Genomic DNA, 25,076 nt, shown 5'->3' with positions numbered 1-25,076 from the left:
TGTTCAGGGCATACCTGAGTAATAAGTTTCTACATAACACATCTATGCCTTTATTTTTATTACCACTTGTTTTTCTGTACAGAGTTTGCCATTAATCATTCAAACAAATGCCTGGTTGTTAGGGTGAATACCAAATGTTAAACAATTGGGCTGTAGACCAAAAACGTTTAATAACTTAAAAATAACATGTAAATAAAGACCAAATTCAAATGTTCTTAGAATGTAAGGGGCAGATATATGGAATGGTAAACTTGAATTTTTTTGTGTCTAACAAATTTGAATTTAAAAGCATTCATTTGCTGCAGTCCAGGGCCCCCGATAGGACTCCTGTCTGCTCCCCATGATGGTGGCCTCCCATAGAGTGTTTTGTGATTACTGTCTGTTTCAAGCAGTAGGTAACTACAGGGATCTAACAGACCCCATAACACACCTTGCTTAAAGTGCTCTGTAAAAGGACAGCATGTTGCATTGGTAATATGGGTGTCAGAATTTGTAGCTGTGCCGAAACGCTATTATGCTGGTCCTTTATCTTTCTCAAATATCTGTTTGTGTTGTTCTGCTTGAAATTGAACCAAGGACCTTTAGATTGTTTACTGACAATACTAGGGAAACTTCTGTAGTTTTTCTATTTGTCATAACTAATCTCAGCACCCTCATTGGTTACTGTCAGCCTATGACGGCATTCGCATATTAAAACACTCTGCAAGCTTATCTTTGTTATATTCATTTATCCAGAGGTATTGGTAGGGGAGTTTCAACCTGTTTTGTTTTGGTTTGCATATTATTAATCAGTTTGGGCTTTGGCCTGACAAGCAGGGATGGGTGAATTTTTTCGCCTTGTTTCGCCACTAAAATGATGCACATAGACTTGTATGGCGGTGTGCGTCCAAAAAAAAAAAAAAGACGCGCTTCAAAAAAAATTTCGCCATTCGCCGACTTCAATTGGCGTCGGCGACATTTCGTCAGCAGCGAATTTTTGGCAAAACGGGTCAAATTCGCCCATCCCTATTGATAAGCAGAAGTATGTGGTCACTTTAAAGTAAGGGCTTTTACCATCAATCCGTTTTAATACTGGATAGTTTCATGTGGAAGAGTTTCACATAGATTCATATATTCAAGTGAGCACTGTCAACAAATTTGCAGTTAACTTTTTTAAATAGGTTACAAAAGAGAGTGCCGGACTAAGCCATGCAATTTTAGCTTTTGTGAAGGCTGATACAGAATCCAGAATGCTGCCCATGAAGGAGAAAAGTGAAGATGTTGGCCAAGTATACAGAGTAAACTAACCTTGACTTGATTCCTTCAGAGAGTGATCATAAGCAAAATGTGTAGCTTCTGCTTCAGCTCCAGTTCCTGCCCTAGAGCAAGAGTCCACTATTTCAGAGGAACATGCAGAACAAGGCCTTATATACAGCATATATACACTTATATATTTATATATTACTTAAAGGAGCCTGCACCAAAAACCAAGTAAACCAAATAATATGGAAATATTATTTCCACAATATAAATAAAACCAAATGATAAATCAGCATCAATCTTGAAAAGAAAGAAAAATATGGCAAAAGGCCAGTCACATACAAACCTTCAGTATTGTGCACATAACCATCGCACTCACAGCGTATGCTATAAGATCAATCTCTTTTCATTGCTAGATCAAGATACTACCAATCCTGACCTGTAATGGCTGACTGGCTTGTATGATCCTCTTGTTTTAGTTAATTTTCACGACAGCATATTATTTACTCAAATTAAATGTACCAACACTTTAAACATGCAGAAGAAAAAATGAAAAAAAATAGTACTTAAAGGACAAGGAAAGGCAAATTAATTGGGGTTGCTGATATGTTAGACACACCCTAGTTTATCACCAGGCCATTGCTCCTTGGGAAAAAAAGCACCAGCCTGGGTAAAATGCTATCAAAATGCCACCTACCAATCTACTTACCTCCCCTGTCATACCTATTGCTAATGACACTAGCCAAAGCCAGGTTACCTGGGAATACGGTGAGCAACAGGAAAAAATCTTTGCAATTGAATGCCTATATTTTGGCACCCACAGTGAATTAGCATTTTCTTGTCTATTAACATGTTTATCCAATGCGTTTTGCGCTGTGTGGTAGCACTACACTAATTCATTAATATGCAGAGTTTCGTCCTGGGCGCCGAATGCTGTTGACTTTTCTCTAGCGTTACTTCTGCAGTTCGAGCATTTTAAAGCAAAGTTGTACTAGCGTTCATTTCTGCCTAGCGAAAATTCGCTAGTGATCATGCGCAATTTGCATACGGCAGGTAATTTAAGTTGTATGGAGGGATTTATTATAAATGTTGGTGCAAATGTTTGAAGTTACCACTTTTTCTTAAACATGTCCAGGAAACCTTAATAAAGACAAGAGAATTAATATAATGCCCTACACATGAGCCCACTGTAAAATGAATGTTCTGAAATGTGTGGAGAAAAACCGGTTACCCAAAAAAAGCTAGAAAAAGCTTAAGTCAGGCAATTCCACTTCAAAAAAGGAAACATCGCCAGAGTTTTTTGAACTTTGATGCATTTTTCAGCACCAGTCCCCCACCGGGACTGCTGTCCAGGGCCCCCCAGTACCCCATCCACCTGTTTAGGACAGTCCTTGAGATCGGGAGAGGGGGTCTTGCCCGGCAGGGGCCCATGAGGGTTGGGGCCCACTGGATTTTTTCACGGTGTCCCGCCGGGCCAGTCCGACACTGTTCGGCACACAGGATATGATGTAAGTGAAGGAAGATTAAGGAAGATCTAGCTACTTTTTAGCATTTTGCCTGGTCTGAGGTGGCGAAGGCAACTCTGTCGAAAGAGGTAACATTCAGTGAAATCCACATTTTAGTGAATTTGCGGAGTAACGTCCATTTGCAAGAGCGAAAAGACGCCTGCTGAGTGTAAATGTCCGCTAGCAACAGTCCCTATCGCGAGCGAATTTGCGCCTGTGCCTGTTAGTAAATTGGCAATGTCACTGCAGGTGGCAACGCTGGTACTGTACTGTAAATCTACCCCAACATATCTACATTTTCAGTAAATATAAATGGACTATCCATTAAAATAGCAGGCAAAAGGACAGTGTACTTTTGTGCTCCATTTGGATTACAATTAAATGTAAATAAAAGTAGTATGCCATCAATTAGGCTCCTTGCCAGATTTGGCCAATACACGATAAAGATTTTTTTAAATCAAACAACGAGAGTGAATAGACATGGAATGCCATTTCTGTAATTTCCCTGCAGTTCAGCTATATCTACTTTACTTCCCAGTTCACCCATTTCCCAATCTATACATTTTTGCTGTCTTGTTCATGTTCAGCCATCTCTAGGGGGTTATTTATTAAAATATGGATGATAAAATCTTGAAAAATTAGAGCTTTTCTCTTTAAAAAAACTCACATTTTTAGAGAAAAAAAACCTTGATTTTTTAATATTTATTATACCCCAATGCTGCAAAAAGCCAGAATCCGAAAATCCGCCATTTCAGAAATGCCGAGATCAATGGGAGAGGCACCCACCTCAATTTTAACTTTTCATGGTCTGCACTGGGTTAGCCCAAAAATCAGAGTTTTTCGGGGGTTTTCAGGCCAAAACTAGAAAAATTCAAGCTATTCGGGAAAAAAGCCAGAAAATTTCAAGCAATTCGGGAAAAAGCCCAAAAAATTAGAGCAATTCTGGTTTTTGCTCAAAATTATCGAGTTTTTCTGCAATTGTATTAAATCACGTTTTTTTTTAAATAATGTATTTATTGGTTTTGAAAACTCACAGTAGAATTACACGTTGTGGCACAAGAAATATATAAAATAATATACAGTATATGACATGGTTGGTCTAGGCAGTCTGTGAAATCCAAGAATACAGAGAAGAACGTAGGAAGCTAAAATTGAGAATCCGATTGCCGGCAGTCCCAAAATATGGCTCAACTCTGTGAGGTTCTCCAGTTCCGGCAAACTTTCTCTGATGTAATATGAACCATGTGTCAGTGCCTGCTAAGCATCTGCTGAATAAGTATTAAAAGAAACAAAAAGAAACATGGAGAAAGAAAGAAAGAAAGAAAGAAAGAAAGAAAGAAAGAAAGAAAGAAAGAAGGCGTGGTGAGAAGGGAAGAGGGATTGGATAGGGGTAGGGTAAGAGAAAGAAGTGATAGGACAGAGATATTAATCTTGGCAGGTGTGGGGAGTGATGGTGGACATACCTGACTGGGGAAACTCTTTCAAATTTTTAATATGTTTTTCCCAAGAATCCATGGGTTAGTTCGGAATTGTGGTAACTGACCTTGTATCACTGTTCTTGTCTGGGTCGGGGTCTCTGTGCGGCACCAGCAGACCCAGCAATCATACGAGGAGAGGAAGAATTTTAAAAGGTATAGGAACAATGAATTTGGACCAATCCTACACAACTGCTTATACAGATCTGAACTCAGAAATTGTATCCAGTAGAACCATTTTTTTGTAAAATTCTGAAAATCAGTTGATGAATCCATTCTCAATTCTTCAAATCTCCGGATCTCCTTCATTTTTTGTATCCAATCGCTCACAGTGGGACTGGCAGTCTGATTCCATTTAATCGGGATAAGTGATTTTTCCATGTCTAGCATGACGGGTGCTAATGACTTTTTGTATGCCCGGATTGAAAGAGGAGAGTCGTGTAAGAGTACGGCTAATGGGTCATTAGCAATCTCGATGTCAGTTACTGTTTTGATAATCTGGCGTATTAAATCACGTTTTTTTAAATAATAAATAAGCTAAATTCGTACATGTTATTCGGGTATTCAGATTTTAATTAATAACCCCCTAAAATGTCTGGTTTGCTTTAGGTATTTACAGCCATCAAGAACCATTGACCACTGAAATTTAAAGACACATGCATACATATATCAAAAGGCAAAGCCATTAGCTAAAATGCCAAAGGCCAAAATGCATATTTAGCCTGGCATGCATCTTGGGCTTTGGGTCATGTCACTTACAATGTACATAACAAGGTTCTAATAGAGTTGATCCTTGCAAAAAGTCTTTAAGTATGTGCTAATGTGTTCTATATGCTTAGTATAGCAAATGGATTTTGTTGCCTTTATGCAGTGGCTCGTCCCATTGCTTACAAATTGGTTGTATGTTTTAATGTGTGTTCAGCTAAACATTAGGCCACATATAACACCTACCATGCCGTATATATACTTTAAAATATAATTCATTTCCAACTTGTGGCAGACCCTGAATTTTAGCATCGGCTGTTATATTATTTCACCCCACCCACGCTTCAACATCAGTGCAGATCTTCCAGTTGGAGAAATCCAACCCCGACAGAAAGGATTGTATTGCAGCCGCCTATGCTAGATTTTACACAAGTGATAGGAAGAGCTGTCCCCCCATCTATAAAAAGCCTTACACAAATAAGGAATGCTGCACAGGAGGTATGCGGCTGCCACTCAGGTTGTGAGTTGGTTGTGTCAATGACAGGGATCTCTAATTACCCACTCACAGAAAAAGAGAAAATTAGAGCTGCAAACTGGTCATGTCACTTCAATTCTAATTTCCACTGCGTGGTCCTTTGAGATTGCAGTTTTTTCCCCTGTCTTGCTTTTTTTGCTGGTTTGATCTGTGCTTAAATTCTTTTTTACACATGGTAAATATTTTTGCATGAAGAAATACTATCCCTGCCTGAAAACCTGTGATATTGTGATCTATAAGGGCTCTTACACACAGCCGTTTTTGCCTGCTCTTCCCTGCATAGCACTTTCTTCCATTCAGACGCAGGGGAGCGCAGGAGTAGACGCAGTCAATTATTTTGAAGGGGCTGTACTCACACAGACGCATGTAAGCGCCAAACGCAGGTTGGGATACAGCATGTTGCATTTCACCTGCGCTCGGCATATACGTGCGTCTGCGTTGCTATTTCTTCCATTCGGCTGCAGGGGAGCGCAGGAGTAGACGCAGTCAATTATTTTCAAGGGTGCTGCACTCACACAGACGCATGTATGCGCCAAGCGCAGGTGAAATGCAACATGCTGCGTCCAAACCTGCGTTCGGCGCTTACATACATCTGTGTGAGTACAGCCCCCTTCAAAATAATTGACTGTGTCCCCTGCGATTGAACGGAAGAAATCGAAACGCAGGGGAGTGCAGGCAAAAACGGCTGTGTGTAAGAGCCCTAAACAAGGCAGAACAAGGATATGAGCTAATTAACCCACTGTTGCTGATAGGACTCCTCTGAATTAATAGAGACATTGCAAGAGAAAGTATTGCCACTCAACTTGTTATGGAATATCACGGACAACAAATCTCTTACATTTATTATTCTAACTTTTGATAGTAGCCAATTAGACAATAACTGAATGGCAAAAGATCAGGAATCCTGAATATAAACATCATCAAACACGTATCCCATAAGTGGCCAGATTCAATTCAGTGAAAAAAGTTATCACAAGGTTTATCATGTGAAAACTCATGGACGAGATTCAATTAGATGATAAATAACTTTTCATGTGATAAAAAGTGAGATACGTTTTTCTGAATTGAATTGCAACTCGAATTGAATCTCAGCCATGAGTTTTCACGTGATAAACCCTTTTCTCACTGAATTCAATCTGGCCCAATGTATGTAGGGCCATCTTTATTAGCGATGGGGCCCATTTATATTTATAAAATAATATCTTAACCTGAGGCCTTTTAGCAGCTGCTGAACTACAATTCACATGGCCACTGTCATCATTTGTATGTGACTTTTCAGAGTAGTATTTAGCAACAACTAAAGGGCCAAAGTCCTTTCCCAAAGGCTTTTATCCCACTTCTACTATAGGCACCTACTATACTTGCCGTCCCACAGTCACACTCCCTTCCCAGAGACTATTATTCCACTGCTACTATAGGCACCATCTCTCCCTACTATACCTGCTATCTCACAGTCACACTCCCTTCCCAAAAGCTAGAGCAGCACTGGACCTGAATTCACTATTGCCAAAGGCTACTATCACACTGCTACTCTATGTACCATCACACTCTGCTATACATTTTATCCTACATCCACAGTACCTTCCCAGATGCTATTATACCCATTTTATTATATTTGCTTTCCCAGGTCCATTCTCAGAGGCTATTACTTTCATTGTTATAGATACCATCTCTACCTACTTTACTGGCTGTCCCTCTCCCTCAAAAGTTGTATCTGAACTTTTAGATGCATCTCACCATACTTTATTTGCTATGCCACAGTGCTCCACATAGGCTTTTATTCCTAGAACCATTGTTGAGTTTGCCTCCACTTTTCCTACTCAAATTTGGAGTCCCAGATTTATTGGGACCCCAGATTGGAACCCCCAAAATGCAACTTTGAATGTAAGAAAATATAATCTGTAAATTTAGCTAAGGCTTTTTCAGCCATGGGAACCCTCTTTTGCAAATAGCACCTCTGCCCTAACAATTTATATTGTACACAAATCCTTGCTACATTATCAGAACACTGAAGAGGATATTGAATCCCATGTAGGTTATAGCTAGTGGATAGAAGGGCAAGTTCTACTTCCCAACATGCCAAAGTTCATGGGACAAAATAAGACAGGTGTGAGTTGGTATAAGAGAAGGTGTCGTGGTGATACAGTGAGAACTTATACTGGCATTGCAAAATAAATCGATTAAAGAAGGAAAATACCAACATGCTAGGAAAAGGAGAGGAGTTGATAAGGCAGGGTTACCCTCATCAGCTATTAATTACTTTACTATGATGAGCACAGTGGCTATTTTAAAATCTATATATGGAGAAAGCCTGGTTGTTAATAGAGGGCTGATTAAGCATAAAAATATGGGGGAACAAGTGAAAATGTTGGAGCAAAGGTGAGAATACGTGGTTTCATATGGAAAGAAAAGGTGTGAACTAAGACAACAATTTGTAATAATTGTCCACCTTGTCTCTTCTTATATTGGAAGAGATAGAGTGGACTGAAATATCTGGACACGGTAGCAGGATTTTGAATACTAGAGGGACTATATAGTGGGGAGTGCATGAGGCAATAGGTGTAGTAGAGCTTGGAAAACCATAGAGGAAGGTTTATAGACATTGAAATTATGAGATAAGGAGGGAAACTTGCAAACATTAAAATTAACATTCAATATGTACATTGAACTGTGTTCTCTCTTTTTCTAGCCAATACTTAAATATCAAACAATTAGTTGAAAACTACGACTCCCAGTATCTTTAGTTAAATGGCTATGGATGGAGATAGCTGTAGTTTAGTCAGAGAGGTAATAACACTGTTTTAACATTTAGGTGCTTGATAAATCCATCAGAAGAACCACAACTTGACTCCAAAATAAATTTATTGATAGCACTGAGGTTTTTTTTGTGTCTGCTGCCTCAATCCATTAAGACATTTAAAGAAGAATTGCATTGGAGGATATACAAAAGTCCCAACAATATAAACAGCAGTAAATGCTTCATCAATGTAAAAAAATATAATAAATAAATATAGCGTGTTAAATAGGCATCTCTTAGATAAATTGCTGGTCATGGGACTGAAAATCTTCTTTTGCAGGGTGAATGCCTTGGATTCAGCAAGCAGACGGTGAAATCAGAACTTGTCCGCTGGAGGGAAAATGATGAAGAGGTGTCTGTGTTCCGCTAAACCAGGTTCCATTTGTGTCAATTTAATTAAGAAAAGCCCATGTTCTGGAACTTCAGCTTAAGTGAAAATGACTTGCAGGTTTAACAATTTAAGCTTTCACAAGAGCCTGGAATTCTATAATGAAAGGAGGAAAAAAAGTGTAAGTAGTAGAAATAGTGTCAGTGCAAAATTATGCAACATCCATTACTACAGGTATGGGATCTGTTATCTGGAAACCTTATGTCCCAAGCATTTGAGATAATAGATCCCATACCTTTACTATATTCTGGAAACACTACAGGTTGTAAAGAGTTTAAAACATATTTCTATTTCAAGCAAGATCAAGCAAGCATCTTAAATATGTAAATTCAACTCTTCCGTTTGCTTCTGCAGCCTTATAACAGTAACTATAATATATAATAATATATGTAAAGTATATATTTCTTATAGTTCGTATTTAAAGTAGAAAATGCGAAGCTAAGCAACTTTGAAATATATGTCAATGAATCAATTCTAGGGGCTTTAAATTTATTTGCAAATTTAACTGCTATTGGAAGCAGCATCTGTCTGCACTACTGATGTGCGGGTCGACTAAAATTCGACCCATATCCGACCCTAACCCGGCACGCTCCCCTCTTTATATACCCACTCCCACCCCACGGGGCCTGCACAAGCATATAAAAAGTTACACAAGGAGGCGTAAGTGGGGCAGAAGAAGGCAGTGAGGACATTGTGTGGAAGTCACTAGTCTGCACTACTCATTCTGACTCTTGAAACAATGTAAGTGGATGCCAATTGACTTTTTCTACCCTGTCTCAAGAGGCGAAGAGTCAAAAGGAAATAGGATCCGCACTTTTGGTTCTTACTTATGAATAAATATTGCTTCCGACAGCAATTACACTTACAAATAGCTTTCATACAATTGAATTTTTCTTAATTCCAATTGGAAAATTGCATAGAAATACATTTTTTCTTTAATAGGTAAAACACAGTATTTGGGTGGATGAGCTCTGTAACGCCAAAAACATAACATTAAACCTCTGGTTTTGTGGGGCATAGAAAAAAAGGGTATCTTCTTACCATCAACTCCAATTTTGCCATCACCATCAGAGTCTCCAGCTGCCAGGAAGGTCTTGGTCTCAGCATCGGTCAATGCCCTGGCACCTGAGTTGAAGTTCTGGAGGAACAGCCTGGAGATGGACAAGTAAGGAAAGAATAACCCAAGTTAGAATGAGTATTTTCTAGACTTTCCTAACAACGTACAATAAGTTTTCTCCAAAGGGGGCCCAGATTAAGGTCTAGGAATCAGCTTTGTGTCCAAGTTATTATTTTCTATTGGGAAAAGAATGTTGTTTTAAAGGTGATCATGATGAGCAACCTACAACATGGGGACCCTGTGCTACTGTAATGGACTTGTTACTTGGCTTTCTATTAGGGCCCTAGGGTAAGTGGGAGGCCAGTGGTTTAAATTGCCAGGCTGGACAGCTACAGAACAAAATGTTAAATAATGAACAAAAACACAAATAGCACTTGTTAAATGCTGCCTTATAATATCACTATCTATAACAAATTAGAAGCTAATTTAAAGGTGAAAAGTATTTGTGAACTTTTCCTTATTTATAATTAGGATTATTGTAGCAAAAAAGTATTTAAATAGGAGATAATCTTTTTTTTTTTTTTTTGGGGGGGGGGGGGTTCCAGCATTTCTTCTGACAGTTGGATGGATGCTGGGGCTTCTGGGATTTGTTATCTAGCAATGGTTGAGTTTTTTTGATTGTGCAGGTTTTGCGTTCCTTTTACATATTATGGGTGAATCTCAGTTCTCACTTCAGTTCATCTTCCTCAATGAAGCCGCTCTTGTCCTGGTCGAAGATGGCAAAGACTTTCTGCACATCATCAGCGGACTTGCTGCTCAGACCAGACTGGGCAAAGAAAGTTTTGTAGTTGAAGGAGTCAGCAGCTGGATAAGAAGAAACAAGATAGAGCGTGAAAGGACTGAAGCTTGTGCTAATATTACAAATGTACATTAACAGCAAAGAGCCAGCACTGCTGAACCAGACATTTCTCTCGACTAATTTAGCTCAGTATCTTGTTACCTTGGGTGGAGTGTGTGTGTGGGGGGGTGTTTATAAAGGAATACTTGCTGCTATTTCATTTGACTGTGGCCAAATCAGTCTTTGCGGCCCAGTAGTAACTGTTTAGTTTGCCCATGCATATGGGTAAGAGTATTGTCAGTCTATCTCTGGCTTTACTGTTCCCGAAGAAGTGTATACCCAGCTATTAGTGTATATTTCTTCTAAATAATTGTGCAAATTGATGAATAATTAAATAGAAGTTTATATACAGTAAGTTTTAATTAAATATGCATTTCTGAACTAAGGGGCATCCTCTAAATAATCAGGGGTATGAAGAATAAACGGGTTAAGAAAATTATATAGAAAAATTATACTGAGTGTATTTATATTTGTATATGGTAATGGATTTAATAATTAGATACCCTGGCAGTTCTTCAGAGCAGAGGAGATGTCAGCCTCACTCAGGATACCACCCAATGCCATGGTAAACCTAAGAAGAGATAGGAAGACAAATGAAAGTTATTATAGTGGAATAAGGATTGGTAGCATAACCATAAATACAATGATTAAAACAGAGAACCATTGCAAGCTCCAATTCTTATAATTTTGCCAAGTGCATTGTAATTTGTTCCTTTTCATGAAATAAGCATGGTCAACTTTCATGCCTTTCCTTGATTTTTCAGGAAATGAGTTTCCTCTGTAAATACAGGTATAGGATCACTTATCCGGAAACCCGATATCCAGAAAGCTCCGAATTACGGAATGGCTCTCTCCCATAGACTCCATTTTATCCAAATAATCCAAATTTTTTAAAATTATTTCCTTTTTCTCTGTAATAATAAAGCAGTAGCTTGTACTTGATCCCAACTAAGATATAATTTATCCTTATTGGAAGCAAAACCAGCCTATTGGGTTTATTTCATGTTTAAATTAATTTCTAGTAGACTTAAGGCATGAAGACCCAAATTATGGAAAGATCTGTTATACGGGAAACCCCAGGTCCCGAGCATACTGGATAACAGGTCCCATACCTGTACATCATGGTCAGCGGATACTGAGCATGATGATCCAAGTGCTCTGTTCCCACGGCTTTATTTTAGGCCGTGCCATGAAAAGGTTAAATAGGAATGCAAGAAAAGAGCCTGCTTGCTTAGTTAACTGTATGTTGATGGCATGTTATAGAAACACAAACAAATCCCCAATTTCCCTGGCAGTCATCATTTACTAAGGGATTGTTAAATCACTTAACAAACTATATTTTGTATTAAAGTTGGTGCCGCCTACAGTTGTGCCTGTATGAACCTAATAGAGAACAGAGCCTAAAACAAGTTTGGACCACATCATTACATTTATGCATTTTGTAAGTAACTGACATCAATACAAATATATAACATGTATGTCCATAGGTTACACCAAAGATATACATTGGTGCTTTAAGATTTTTTAAAAAAAGGCCATTGCAGCATCTGAAGTGAAGTCTTTAGTTGCAGTTAACCAGGGTACTCTCAAAGTTGGCACAGAAATGACTTTGCATTGAATATATTCAAGTCCACATTATAGTCCATATTCTCACAGGGCTCTGGATTTCAGAAGGATCCATTCTGCCAAAACATGTGATGAGGCTTTCCCAAAAGTGCTATTTATTGCAACTCACCTTTAGTCCTCTTCTACAGAAGTAAGGGGATGGATGTTCTTGAGACTGAGATGTGTGTCGCTCTTTGTGGTGGGCCCCTACTTATATATCTTGTAAACACCTCCTCTAACCATATACAGAAGTCCAGAGACCATGTCTATGGATCAATGCCTCAGAGGGTTAGCTCGAAAACTTGCAAGCTAATGACTGAGATATTTATATCTCAATAGGAATGCAAATGGTGGTTTCATCAACAATCCTATACCATAGCCTTATAAACTGAACCACATATGTTGCATGGGCCTTGATTTTTCTTAAGGCTTCTTATCTGCACAATAAGCAGAAATACATAAGCTTGCTGGCTAACTGCATAATACTGAAGCAAAGGTCTGGAAGTAGAACTTTAATCCACTAATTTAATAATGGAATGCGTTATTTAGTCTTGAATACTGTAGAATATTTTTCTCATTTATCAATATTCCACTATTCATAGCATAACGTAGTTTCCCCTACACACATGAATCAGGTGCTATGGTGGGCGTCTTCTTATTATACATGGCATTATTAGTGATGGGTGAATTTGTCCTGTTTCACCACGAATCCCACGAATTTCTCGAGAAATTCGCGAAACTGCCGAAAAATTCGCAAAACGGTGATATTGACACCGGCGACAAATCAAAGTTGACGCAGGCGCCCATTAAAGTCAATGGGCATCCATTTATTGTCGCCATTGTCTAAATGGGCGCTGTCGCCAGCAAAAAAGCTTTGATACCGGTGTCGAAACTGTCGCCGGCATCAAAATTTTTTTGACGCCACCGAATTTTCACAGGAAATTCGCACATTCATTTGCCGGTTGTGAAACAGCCAAATTCACTGCGAATTCGCGCCTGTCAAATAAATTCGACCATCACTAGGCATCCGGTAACTAGTGTACTATAAGAAAGGGGGCGGGAAAGATTCATTTTACATTTATATCGATTATTGTATCTTTCCACAAAATGATAAAGGTATAAAAAATGTTTCTGTTATTTATATACAAGAATCTCCAGTTCTCTTTGATGTAATTCCAACAGGTCAAGAATAGGACATGCAGGTGACATGTTTATCCATGTAGCTCACCATCGGAAATACATTGTACAAATAAATGAGACACTATCAATCATCACACCCAAAGTATCTTAATGAATGCCAACCATACTGGATGACACTAATGCATGAGGTGGAGAGTGCAGCACCAGCAGACACAAGGCAGCCCTATCTGATTGAAATGCAAGTTAGTGAATGGGCTAAGAGGAATATGTCCCTCATAAAAACAGCACTGACAAATAAAGGAATTCTGTATTCATGAGCTGAAAGCAGGCTCTGCAGTCCACTTTTGAGGGCAGAGACCTTTTTTTGCACCCTGTAGTAGCTTCCCTGTAAGTAGTAGCATCACTGAGACTTTGGTAAAAAAAAATCCCCAAGTACTCCTATAGCTACTAGCAGTAGTTGAGGGAACTTTGACCTGCCCAGTAGTGATGTGTGGGTTGACCCAAGTCCCAGCAGTTTTACTGCTGGTTGGGTGGGTTCAGGTTGAAATTTGGGTGATCACTGTGAGTTTGGGTTAGGTGTGGGTCAGACTAGGGAAGTACACTCCTCCTCTACACCTGAAGATTACTTGGAACCGGAGGAGCACATAGAAGTAGCAAGATGATGTGGCTACGGGTTGGGCTTGGATCCTAGAATGGCAACATTTTGTAGGTTAGGGTCTGGTGCAGGTTAAGGTATTGCAGGTTAGGGTGAGGTGCAGTTTGATTTTTTCCTGACCCACACTTCACTACTGCCCAGCATTTTGATAACAGATAAGATTTTTATGATGCTAAATTCTAAATCAACTTAGGAACCTCAACAATGTACAAAATCATATATTCACTATCATTTGCATCCCTTTAAGGGGGGAATGCAATTAAAAGTCGCAAGCATTATTTAAAATGGCGCCTTTGCAAATGTTTAGCACTACTCGCAATGGAAAATCAGTAGCTGGCAAATATAACATTGCGCATTTTCCTAAAGGTTTAGCATTAACACCTGCTTTGAAAAGTTTTGAAAATTGGGAAATTTCATTACATCCACTGCGTTCACAAAAACTTTGCCATGAAGTCGATGAGGTCTTTAATCAGTCAAAAAGGACGCAAACAGTACAGTGGCGTAACTACACCACCGTGGACCAGTCCACCAAAAAATATGCAGAGGGTTCCGGCATGTACAGCAATAGTAACCCACCCCCATAATCTGGCCATCCACCCTACCTGCATCCCCCACTCCTTGATCAGCTAGGCCGTACACTCGCTTTTAGTTAGGAGAGTGGCTGGAGAGCAGGGTACGTGAGCAGGGCGGGTGGTTGGGTACTATAGTTTGTACAACTATAACCCCCCATCCCCCAGGCCCCCACCTGTGATTACAGGGTCTGCTTCCTCTATAGTTATGCCACTGAGTACTTACTTTCCAAAAACCTTTCTCGATTCCCCAGAACAAGTGGCTCAAAAGCAGCTACAGGGACAAAAATGGCAATTTATCAATATGAAAAGATACATAGTAGAGACAGGGCAGGTTAGAAATTAATTAGACTAGATAGCTCATTGCTTAATTACAGGTGACAAACACCGGCTCTGGAACAACTAGCAGCATTAATAACTGCTGAACTCTTTCTCACTAAAGAACAGGTTGTACATAGATCAACTTCCAAACAAGGTCATTATTGGTTCAAGAAAACCTTTGTAAGCAAATTGTTCAAGGAACAGACTTTGGGGTGACCAGCTCAGCAATAGACCTGCTAGAGGGAAATATCATCAGCAACAGATTATTGGCAATCTAGTTTAGAAAAACATTTAGGAACTCCTTTAGGAACATTCTGCACATTCTGAACATTCTACAATCAGACAGCTGGAGGAACAGCAAATTATTCCTTTCTTGGGGGTCTGGTACAACATCAGGCTGCACGAATGCTAAAGAAAGAAGGAAATATTCCATACTGATAACACAGGTTACTAACGTTTGAAGAAAAATGTATCCGGCCCAGGAACATGCTTCACCACAGAAAGAATATGATTTGACGCACTAGGTTATTGGGTGAGTAAATGTTCCTTCCCACAAGTATGTCATTCCTCCAGATATTTGCCATCCAAGTTTGTATTCTTAGCATCAGCAGACAAGCAGGAGGATTCCTCAAACAAAAACATGGCCAATTCATATTCTTTTGTTTGTATTTTACTAATGGTATATTTGTGAAGGACTTCTATGGCGTTATTTAATCCGTTTTTGTACCACAGTCCATTGACCTTCCACACCAGGTGTTGCCATTGTAGTTTAGATCAAAAGGGAACGGGAACCAAAGAATCCACAGTATAAGTCCAATGGTACTTTAAAGCTAGGGCTATATATTATACATATTTGTCATTGCAAGGGTTAACCTGTTTCTGACAGCTTGGGGAGTATTTTGTTGAACTTAAAAAAGGTGATAATTACAGGTTCCAAAAACCTTCTGTTACAGCTCCAGCCTTCAGTGGTACTTTATGTATAAGATACAAGGCCAGTCACTAGAGACCCATTGACACCTCTAGCTACACCCTCAAAGCAAACTTGCCATAAATACAGTACTTTTGTTAAAGATACTTGCTCCTCACATATATTTGCACATCATTATTGTACCCATTTAGTCTGTTCTGATTTATCATGCACGAGTGTCTAAAGATGATGCAAATTTGAGTCCAATTTGGTCTGGTGCTTTCTTAGGCTCCCCTGATCAGTGCATACATAGTTCCAATATTTAAGATAACCATACACCAGGTCTGGAATTTAAAATAGGCCCTGGAATTTCAAGTACACAGAGGCCCAATCAGTCAACAATCGGCCCACTAAATAGTGACTGTCTATGGCATCTTACAGCAGACCCTCTGGCATTTGTCTGAACTCACAGATCGCCAGTCTCCGTGAGGACCATTTAAGAGGCATCATAATCCTTTGCTCCGGAAATCTAGCCTGGCACAAAGTTTGCTGTTGACATGGATGACAGTTCATTGACTTTATATGCCTAGTCAGATTGGTGGTCAAAATTGCAGTTTCAAGTTGTGCCAATGTGGTTTTACAGAAACAAGCAACAAGTGCACATTTTACTGGATTAAATTGGCATTTTCTCCAGGAGTGGAGAAATCTCCACGGCTGACATTAGACCTAGAGAATCATTCAAAAACAATACAATACAATACAATACTTTTGTATTTTTGATTACATAACAGTTATATTCACAACTCCAATCTGTTCTAAACGCGGCTGCTAGACTCATTCATCTAGCTCGCCGCTTAACATCAGCTGCTCCCATATGTCCCTTCACTGGCTCCCAATCTCTTCTAAAATCAAATTCAAATTACTTACACTCACATTCAAGGCCCTTAATAATGAAACCTCTCTCTGTATTTCATCTCTAATCTCCAAATACACTCCTTCACGAAACCTACGCTCTGCTTCTGATCTTTGCCTCACTTCTCCTCTGGTCACTTCTGCCCATTCTCGTCTATAAGACTTCTCTCAGGCTTCTGCTTTTCTCTGGAACTCTCTGCCACAAGCTGTCAGACTTTCTCCTTCTTTCCAAACTTTCAAGCGCTCCTTAAAGACCCACCTGTTTAAAGAGGCTTATTTGATGTACCTTAATTAATCATTGCTGTATCAAAAATGACAAAGTGTTTATATAATCCTAATGTCTCAATTGTACCCTAACCTTTTAGTTTGTAAACTCTAATCTCTAGGTCCTTCTAACCCTATTGTATTCTGTAATCCTTGTTTGTTATCCACCATTTATTCCCTGTTTGCTATAACTGCAGTAAAGCACTGCGTATCTTGACAGCGCTATATAAATAAATGATGATGATGATGATATTTTACCTTGAATGATTCCCATATTGAACCTTTCAGAAGTATATTTGAGTGCTTTGTTACCAGTGGGTAGGGGGACATTATTCTGAATGTGAACTTTCCAAAAATATATGGCTTTCAGGTGTCATTGTACAGTTACGACACAGGGGACTGTGTTTGCAGAAGCTGAATTGCCAGCCAAGAAAGTAGTAGACCCATGGCTTTCCTATTTAGGATGTTTTATCTTTGTATGCAAAAAACACTTTTAGATAAATGCAGCAATTGCAATTGTTTTGGAGACTTTTTTTGAAAAGTCGGTCATGCAGCGATTGCATCACTGGGTCAACTTGACCCTTTGGCACGGGGAGGGGAGGTGGGGGGCTGTCAGCTCTCCAAACTCTCTGCACTGGTGACAAAAGCAGCCAATACAAGGAGAAGCTGCTCAAGAACATCACTACTAAGGTCTTTTGGGGGAGAGGAGAAGCAGTATCTGTGCATTGGGTGCACTTTTTCAATATGAGCCCCCCAGAATCCATGACTCCTCGAACCCTGCCACAAACCAAAGTGTACCTTTCTCCCCACCCATGCAGTATATTTCTGCTGCCATGACTCCCTAGTGCTGACATCAACCTATGGACACAGTGCTCCCTCAGCCTTGTAGATCATGGCCAGGCAGTAGGCTAGTTGTCCTGGAGCCCACCAGAAATTTGCCTGGTGCTCTATTAGGCCAGTCTGAACCTGCTAAATGGGTAGGGGGGTTTCCCTGTCCTTTATGGTAAAGTCACATTAAGCATAGTCTTTGGTGGCAGAAAAATACAAAGAAAACAGCAATACTGCCTATGTGTGAAGCAACTGATATAAGTGTCATCTGCCTTTCAATGCACACAAAAAGGAGTGTTTCATAATTTGGTTTGGTTGCTACCATTTATGTCATGTTTACAGTATTAGTGGTTTGTCTACCAATGGAGGAAACTGCCATTTGTGGCCTATAAGCCTACAATTTATCTCCCTGTTATGTTTGATGGTCTTTTTCAAACATGTGTAGCTACAAAAACCCAACCTGGAATACACCCTGTGCAGCGTTTGTTACATAATTACAGATTGTAATGTCTAGTTCTCCACTTAGCACCAGTGACATGATAGGTTATTTTAGTCTACTCTGAAGGGTATATAGACATAGTGCTTGACATTTACTAGGAGTGAAAAATAGGCGTTCAAAAAAAAATAGGGCGCCACTGAAGAACCAGTACAGCAGGGTGAAAGGTTAGGAGTAGGGTTGAGAGACCAACAAATATGTAAGTACATAGGAATTCCTAAATGATCTGAAAGAAGGTGAAGGAAATAAATATCTGCAAAACTGTCAGGGACTAACTTTCATTATATAGAAAAAGCTAATTGTAACACAATCAATACGTATATATTTTAATATATTTATTATATATCTGTTGTATTTTTGTATCCTGCAGAATTTGTTGGCGCTATATCAATAGATCATGCCAGACTGATAATTTCTATAAACTTTTCCAGATGCCTTCAACTGAATTTCCATATACAAGTATGGGATCCGTTATCCGGGAATCCTGTTATCCAGAAAGTTCTGAATTACAGAAAGGCTGTCTCCCATAGACTCCATTTCATCCAAATAGTCCCAATTTTTAAAAAGTATTTCCTTTTTCTTAGTAATAATAAAGCAGTACCTTTTACTTGATCCAAACTAAGATATAATGAATCCTTATTGGAAGCAAAACCAGCTGCAGGCCCGGATTTGTGGAAATGCCACCTAGGCCCAGGCCTAGGGCTGCAGGATTTTAGGGGGCGGCATGCTGCCCAACCACACCCACATTGATTCAAAAACACTGGGGATGCGCAGGAGAAAATTTTTTACATTTCCAGTCCACCAATCCCCATTTCTCCGGTCCAGATGATGAAAATTTGCACAATTAAAGGGGAGGGGACAGGGGTGAAGAATGGCAGTCCCACTATGTAAATCCAGCCCTGCCCAGCTTATTATTTTCTGGTTGACGTAAGGTATGAAGATCCAAATTACGGAAAGATCTGTTATCCGGAAAACCCCAGGTACCGAGCATTCTGGATAACAGGTCCCATACCTGTAATAAAAATTGGGGGTAAACTTACTTAGTGGCGAAAATTCGCCAGCGACGACTTCACACCCATCGCATTCGCTGGGACAACTCTTATTTACTAAAATTTTAAAGTTTTGTCCTGGCTGACGCGCGCTGGGCGAATTTTCGCTAGCTTTACTTCAGCAATGCGAGCAAATCAAAGCGAAGATGCACTAGTATTCAATTCTGGCTATCGCAAATTTGTTAGAGGGCTTGCGCTCAGGCTAATTTGCATACAATGGGAAATTTAAAGTTGAATGGGCAGATTTATGTCACATGGTGGATCTAATCCATTACATTTACACTGATAACTAGACAGGCCAAGGGAACCTTAATAAAGTCAATAGAGTTGTTTTAATGCCTTACACATGAGCCCAGTGTAAAATAATGTTCCCATATGTTAGAAAATGTTAGAAACCAGTTAAACAACAATATTTTTTTAGGCATTTTGCAGCCCATCACCCTGAAAAAAGGAAAAGACTCCAGCGTGTTTTTTGAACTTAGACATTTTTCCACTCAGAAAATATGAAGATTGAAGGAAGATCTATGCACTCCATTGGACTTCGCCTGGTTTGAGCTGGTGAAGGCAAGTCTGGCGAAAGAAGTAACGTTCAGTAAAATCCGCATTATGTTGAATTTGCAGAGTAATGTCCATTCGGCAGAGAGAAAAGTCGCCTGGCAATAAAGTGCGAATCACCACTAGCTGTATCTCTTTCACTAGCGAAGTGATGCCTGCGCCTGTTAGTAAATCTGTGAATTCCATGCGGGCGGTAACGCTGAGCGAATACTCGCCAGTGTTAGTCACTTCGCCCTTTAGTAAATCTGCCCCCTGGTGATTTAATTTACCAGGTATACAACGTGAATAACTATGGCATGGATATATTTGTACACCCATCAATACTTTAAAAAGCAGTCTCGGGATTTCATTTATCAGGTATACTAGGTATGTATATATTTGTACACCCATCAATACCTCAAAAAGCAGTCTCTGAATTTCCATCTGTTTTACTTTTGCTAGATCTCAAAGGGGGAAATTTACTAAAGGACGAAGTGGCTAACGCTGGCGAAAATTCGCCAGTGTGACGTCATTTTGCCACTTCGCCGATTTACTTAGTGTCTCTGGCGAAAATTCTTTGGCGAAGTAGATAGACTCTAGCGCTCCCTAACGACAGACGAAGTTACATTCTGGCGAATTTACTAAGTTTTTTTTTTCTGAACGTTACCTCTGTCACCAGAGTTTACTTCGCCAGGTCAAACCAGGCGAAGTGCAATAGAGAAGATAGGAGTTTGGCAAAAAAAGTTGAAAATTACTCTAAGTCCCAAAAAACGCTGGTGTTTTTTACTTTTTACTGGGTGATAGGCTGAAAAAGATAGAAAAATTTTTTTGGTGTGCCCTCCTTACCCCTTACATTTGGCACCTAAACTATACAGTGGGCACATGTTTAGGGCAATATAAGACCTCTATTTAATTTTATTAAGTTTCCCTGGCCTTGTGTAATGTAATGTAATGTAGTTGCTGCAGAATATACGTCCATTGTACTTTAACTGCACGCCGTAGGCATCGCTATCGTAACTTTGGACTGCTTATTGTATTATCTCTAGCGCGTTCGGTAACCTGTGCGCAACTTTGGATCTTCGTGAATTTTCGATGTCCTGACAAAGTGTTGCGGATGTGAGCGAAGCCCGTGCTGGCGGATCTTCGGAGGTAAGTAAATTTCCCCCACAAACTCAAGGTATGGATTTGGTGGAACAACATTTAGGAGTTTAAAGTTTAAAAAAAAGCACCGTCCAGATTTAACTGTACAGGAAAAAGAATTGGATAGCGCTACATTCAGAAGCTACTACAAAAATAGCACTACTACACAAAACCAGCATGACCGACAAGCCTATCAATGTACCCTTACCATGAATATATAGGCGTTACGGCTGGGTTTACATCCCCTTTTTCAAGAGATCCAAATTCAGTGTGGGAGTCAGCTTTCTGTTTCAGCCTAAAATATTGCTTTCAAATTAATTTACTAATTAGTATTGCCTGTTGTAAGGGAACATTTCACTTTATTAAAGTGGGTCATTTTTAATTTTGGACCCCGACCTATTGGCTAAGAACAACTGTATTAAGAAAAAGCTGCTGGATAGTGCAAGAATGACATGAAGTTGATGCTGCAGAGTTTTTAAAAGGCATGCAGTAATTCAGGGGAGCTACAGTAGTTCCACGTTAAAACATGTATTATATAGGCACAATTCAAAACCCCCTGTCGCTAGCATTCTGCATAACAGGTCCTATGCCTGTACTCACAACTTTTTTTTAAATATACTGACAAAGTGTAAGAGCCCACTCCACAAGGATGAGGGACATTCAACACTTGGATATTGTAAACAACCCCAGCAATTGCATCAGCACTTTTTAGATTTCATGCAGTATAGCTCTGAATAAAAAATCAATTATTGTTTGTAGGAAAGTGCCGAAACTAAGGGTAGGACTACATGGACCATTTCCGCGCGATCTGATGCGCTGTGCAGAAATGCAGGCGTCACGTCGGATGCGACAGAAATAAGGTAAGTAATTGCATTGTCGGATGGTATCGCAGCGTTGATCCGACGCAACGCGGCTGTCGGATGCAGACGCTGCACGCTGCGTCTGCATCCGAAAGTCGTGTCGCATCAGATCAACACTGCGACTTCATCTGACATTTCCATTACTTACCTTATTTCTGTTGCATCCAATGTGACGCCTGCATTTTTGCGCAGAGTGTCAGATCACGCTGAAATCGTCCATGTAGTCCTACCCTAAAAGGTCATCTTCAAACTGGCACGCAAGGTGCACATTTCATAGGGATGCAATTAATCCCATGCCTAAAGCTGGCCATAGATGTTGAGATTTTTAAAAGATCCGATCATCATCGTGAGACCACGATTATCTCGGAACAATCCTATGAATTGTCCATCTACTAAAAAGACCAATTTGCCAGGAAAACAAAGGGGAGCTGCCTGCTTGGCCCTGCAAACATAGATACATTGCACTGGGGCCGACAAAGATTTTTTGACCTGGCCGATCAATTTCCTGACAGATGTCGGCTGAAAAATCGTAAGATGTTCGATCGTTCGAATCCCACTAACCTCACGATAATTTCGGATTGGTCGGATTTCGCTGAAATCGGTCGTTCGGCAAGAGAAATCTTTGCGTCTATGGGGACCTTAATTTGTATATTCAAATTTGAGTTTAATAAAGCAAACCAGTATTTGGTAATTATTTGCAGATATCACACTCAACAGGTGCCATTTAGAGCTCTTGATATCATTAATGATATGCTGTATGTTGATGATTTATTTTTGCATTATCGGTAATTTCCAGTAGGGGTGTAACTATAGAGGAAGCAGACTCTGCAGCTACAGGGGGGCCTAGGAGGTATATGGTGCCCCATGAGGCACGAATTAATGAGCAATTTTAAGATATATTGGTAAAACTTCTGTATATGTTGGAGGCCCTAAAATGTATTTGCTGTTGGGCGGGGTAACATCTACTTATGCCACTAATTTCTGATTTCTGGTCTCCATAATCATTTAAACCTTAATCAAACCCAATATGATTATTCTGCAACCAATAAGGATTCTTTTTATCTTTGTTGGGATCAAGTACAAGTAACTGTTTTATTATTACACAGAAAAGGGAAATAATTTTTATAAAAACTTGGCCTTCCCGTAATTCTGAACTTACTGAATAATGGATTTCCGGGTAATGGATCCTATACTTACTCCTTTATTTCCCACTACTGGTATTTTAACATAAGGCGATCTGTAATAAATCAATAACATTTTGAATGTTTTATAGGGAAGGACTTTAGTCACGTACAGGAAAATGTGTTGCGGAGGCAAAAGACTCTCAGGACCTTGTGCTGATGAGTTCAAAACTGGGTGTCTATGAGTTGTATTTATGGCTCTGCAACTTTAGACCTGTCTCGATGCTGGATTCACGTTGGTTCAGTTGCTGCAGAACAATCTCACTTAAGGCACAAATATAGCTTCTGCATGTGTAGCCTTTTTGACTCTTTCAAGTCTGATGGCACTCTCCTGCCTTATTGCAGAGTTCCTGCCATTGGGGAGGCACCAGGGCCGGAACTAGGGGTAGGCAGAGTAGGCACGTGCCTAGGGCGCAAAGCTGGGGGCGCCAGGCACGTACCTGCTCTGTCGCCTAACCCATGTCCGGTCGCATCTCTCCCCTTGTATTTGCGCATGCGCGCATGGCAATTCCATTTCAGCGCATGCGCGCACACCAATTCACGCTTCCGTGCATGCATGCACGGTAATGCACGCGAGCGTCAATTTGCGCATGCGCAAAAAAGTACCGGTTCGCGCATGCTCGCGCTCAGTCATCGCCAGCCTGGAGAAGTTGCCTAGGGCACCTGTTGGGGCAGGCCAGGCCCTTCACTCTTGGCAGATTTCATAGGTAGTCACGAATTTGCTGCGAATTTACACAATTTGCCACTGGTGAATAAATGTGCGAATCTACCGTGAAAATTCGCCGGCAAAAATTCACCTGCATCAAAAAAATTTCCGAAAAGTCGCTTGTGTCAAAATCAACACTATTCGGACGCCCATTGACTTTAACGCCAGCGTCAAAGTTGACGCGGGTGTCAATTTTGATTTTCACCTTTTTTTGCCAATTCGCCCATCACTTTTCATAGTGTAATATAAAGGAGCATCTGAAAAAAAAATTAAAAAATTAAAGTTACTGACAACACTATTGTGATACTAAATTCCATAGTTAGTAGGGATGCTATTTTGGCTATTTTGAATCCTTCGTGAAAGATTTGGTCAAATACTGAATCGTATCCGAATCCTAATTTACATATTCAAATTAGTAGTGGGAAGGGGAAAACATTTTGTAGTTCTTTGTTTTGTGACAAAAAGTCACATGCAAGGCATATGCAAATTAGGATTCTGATTCAGTTCGCCCGAATCCGATTCCTGCTGAAAAGGCCGAATCCTGCCCAAATCCCGAACCGAATCTTGGATTTGGTGCATCCCTAATAGTTAGTAGGGATATGGGTATATATAATTTATGTGAGGGGTGTGTGTATGGATGCTGGGTTTCATTTGGAGGGGTTGAACTTGATGGACTTGATGAACTAGATTTAACTATGTAACTGTGTGATATAGTGATGGGCGAATTTGTGCCGTTTCGCTTCGCCGAAAAATTCGCAAATTTCACGCGAAATTCGCGAAACTGCGAAAAATTCGCGAAACGGCGCAGTTTTTGACGCCGGCATCCGTTTTTTGCGAAAAAAACTTTTGACGCCGGCGAATTTTTGCTGCGAATTTTCACGGGCGTTTTGCGAATTTATTCGCTGGCGGCGAATCGCGCATATTCGCCTCGAATTCGCTCCTGGCGAATAAATTCGCCCATCTCTAGTGTAATATGCAGATTTTTACAGTATTCCCAGCCCTACCAGGTACACCCTATGCTGGTTACCCTTACCTACTGTATGTAAGTTGAAACATAAACATTTCCTTATTAAATGCAACAAGATGTTTGTCTTAACATAGTGTTTATTTTTACCTTTCTGTGCATCTGTGTTTTTACTTTTCTGTGCTCAGCTGTAGACAACACATGCCAGAGGTGATTGGGAGAGGTGGTTAATTAAAGCTAAATGCTAATAAAGGCCAAGCAAACCACAGTACATTACTGTAATAGCCTCTGTTTGTAAGTATGAGTTGTATGTAAGTTGGGTGTTTGTAACTCAAGGACACCCTGT

At 40.0% G+C, this 25,076-nt stretch overlaps 1 protein-coding gene across 1 annotated transcript; it reads right to left on the bottom strand.

The window, feature by feature from the left end:
* Positions 1-8,303: 8,303 nt before the first annotated feature.
* Positions 8,304-12,374, bottom strand: ocm4.1.L (Parvalbumin beta-like). Its single transcript, NM_001085934.1, has 5 exons — positions 12,335-12,374; positions 11,103-11,170; positions 10,433-10,565; positions 9,686-9,795; positions 8,304-8,740 (listed from the first exon to the last, which is right to left on the bottom strand). The coding sequence occupies exons 2-5, from the start codon at positions 11,161-11,163 to the stop codon at positions 8,715-8,717; spliced, it is 330 nt and encodes a 109-aa protein (NP_001079403.1). The 5' UTR covers positions 11,164-11,170; positions 12,335-12,374; the 3' UTR covers positions 8,304-8,714.
* Positions 12,375-25,076: the final 12,702 nt, after the last annotated feature.

The sequence above is a fragment of the Xenopus laevis genome, chromosome 9_10L (assembly GCF_017654675.1).
Source record: "Xenopus laevis strain J_2021 chromosome 9_10L, Xenopus_laevis_v10.1, whole genome shotgun sequence".
Lineage (NCBI taxonomy): Eukaryota > Metazoa > Chordata > Amphibia > Anura > Pipidae > Xenopus > Xenopus laevis.
The sequence above is the reverse complement of the archived record's forward strand: the minus strand, read 5'-3'. Positions and strand labels throughout refer to the sequence as shown.

Coding starts and splice junctions, on each gene's coding strand:
- ocm4.1.L (NM_001085934.1), bottom strand. CDS start 11,163: ATGGCATTGGGTGGTATCCTGAGTGAGGCTGACATCTCCTCTGCTCTG. Junction 10,566..11,102: donor TGCTCTGAAGAACTGCCAGG/GTATCTAATTAT, acceptor CTTCTTATCCAG/CTGCTGACTCCTTCAACTAC. Junction 9,796..10,432: donor ATTGAGGAAGATGAACTGAA/GTGAGAACTGAG, acceptor GTCCATCTCCAG/GCTGTTCCTCCAGAACTTCA.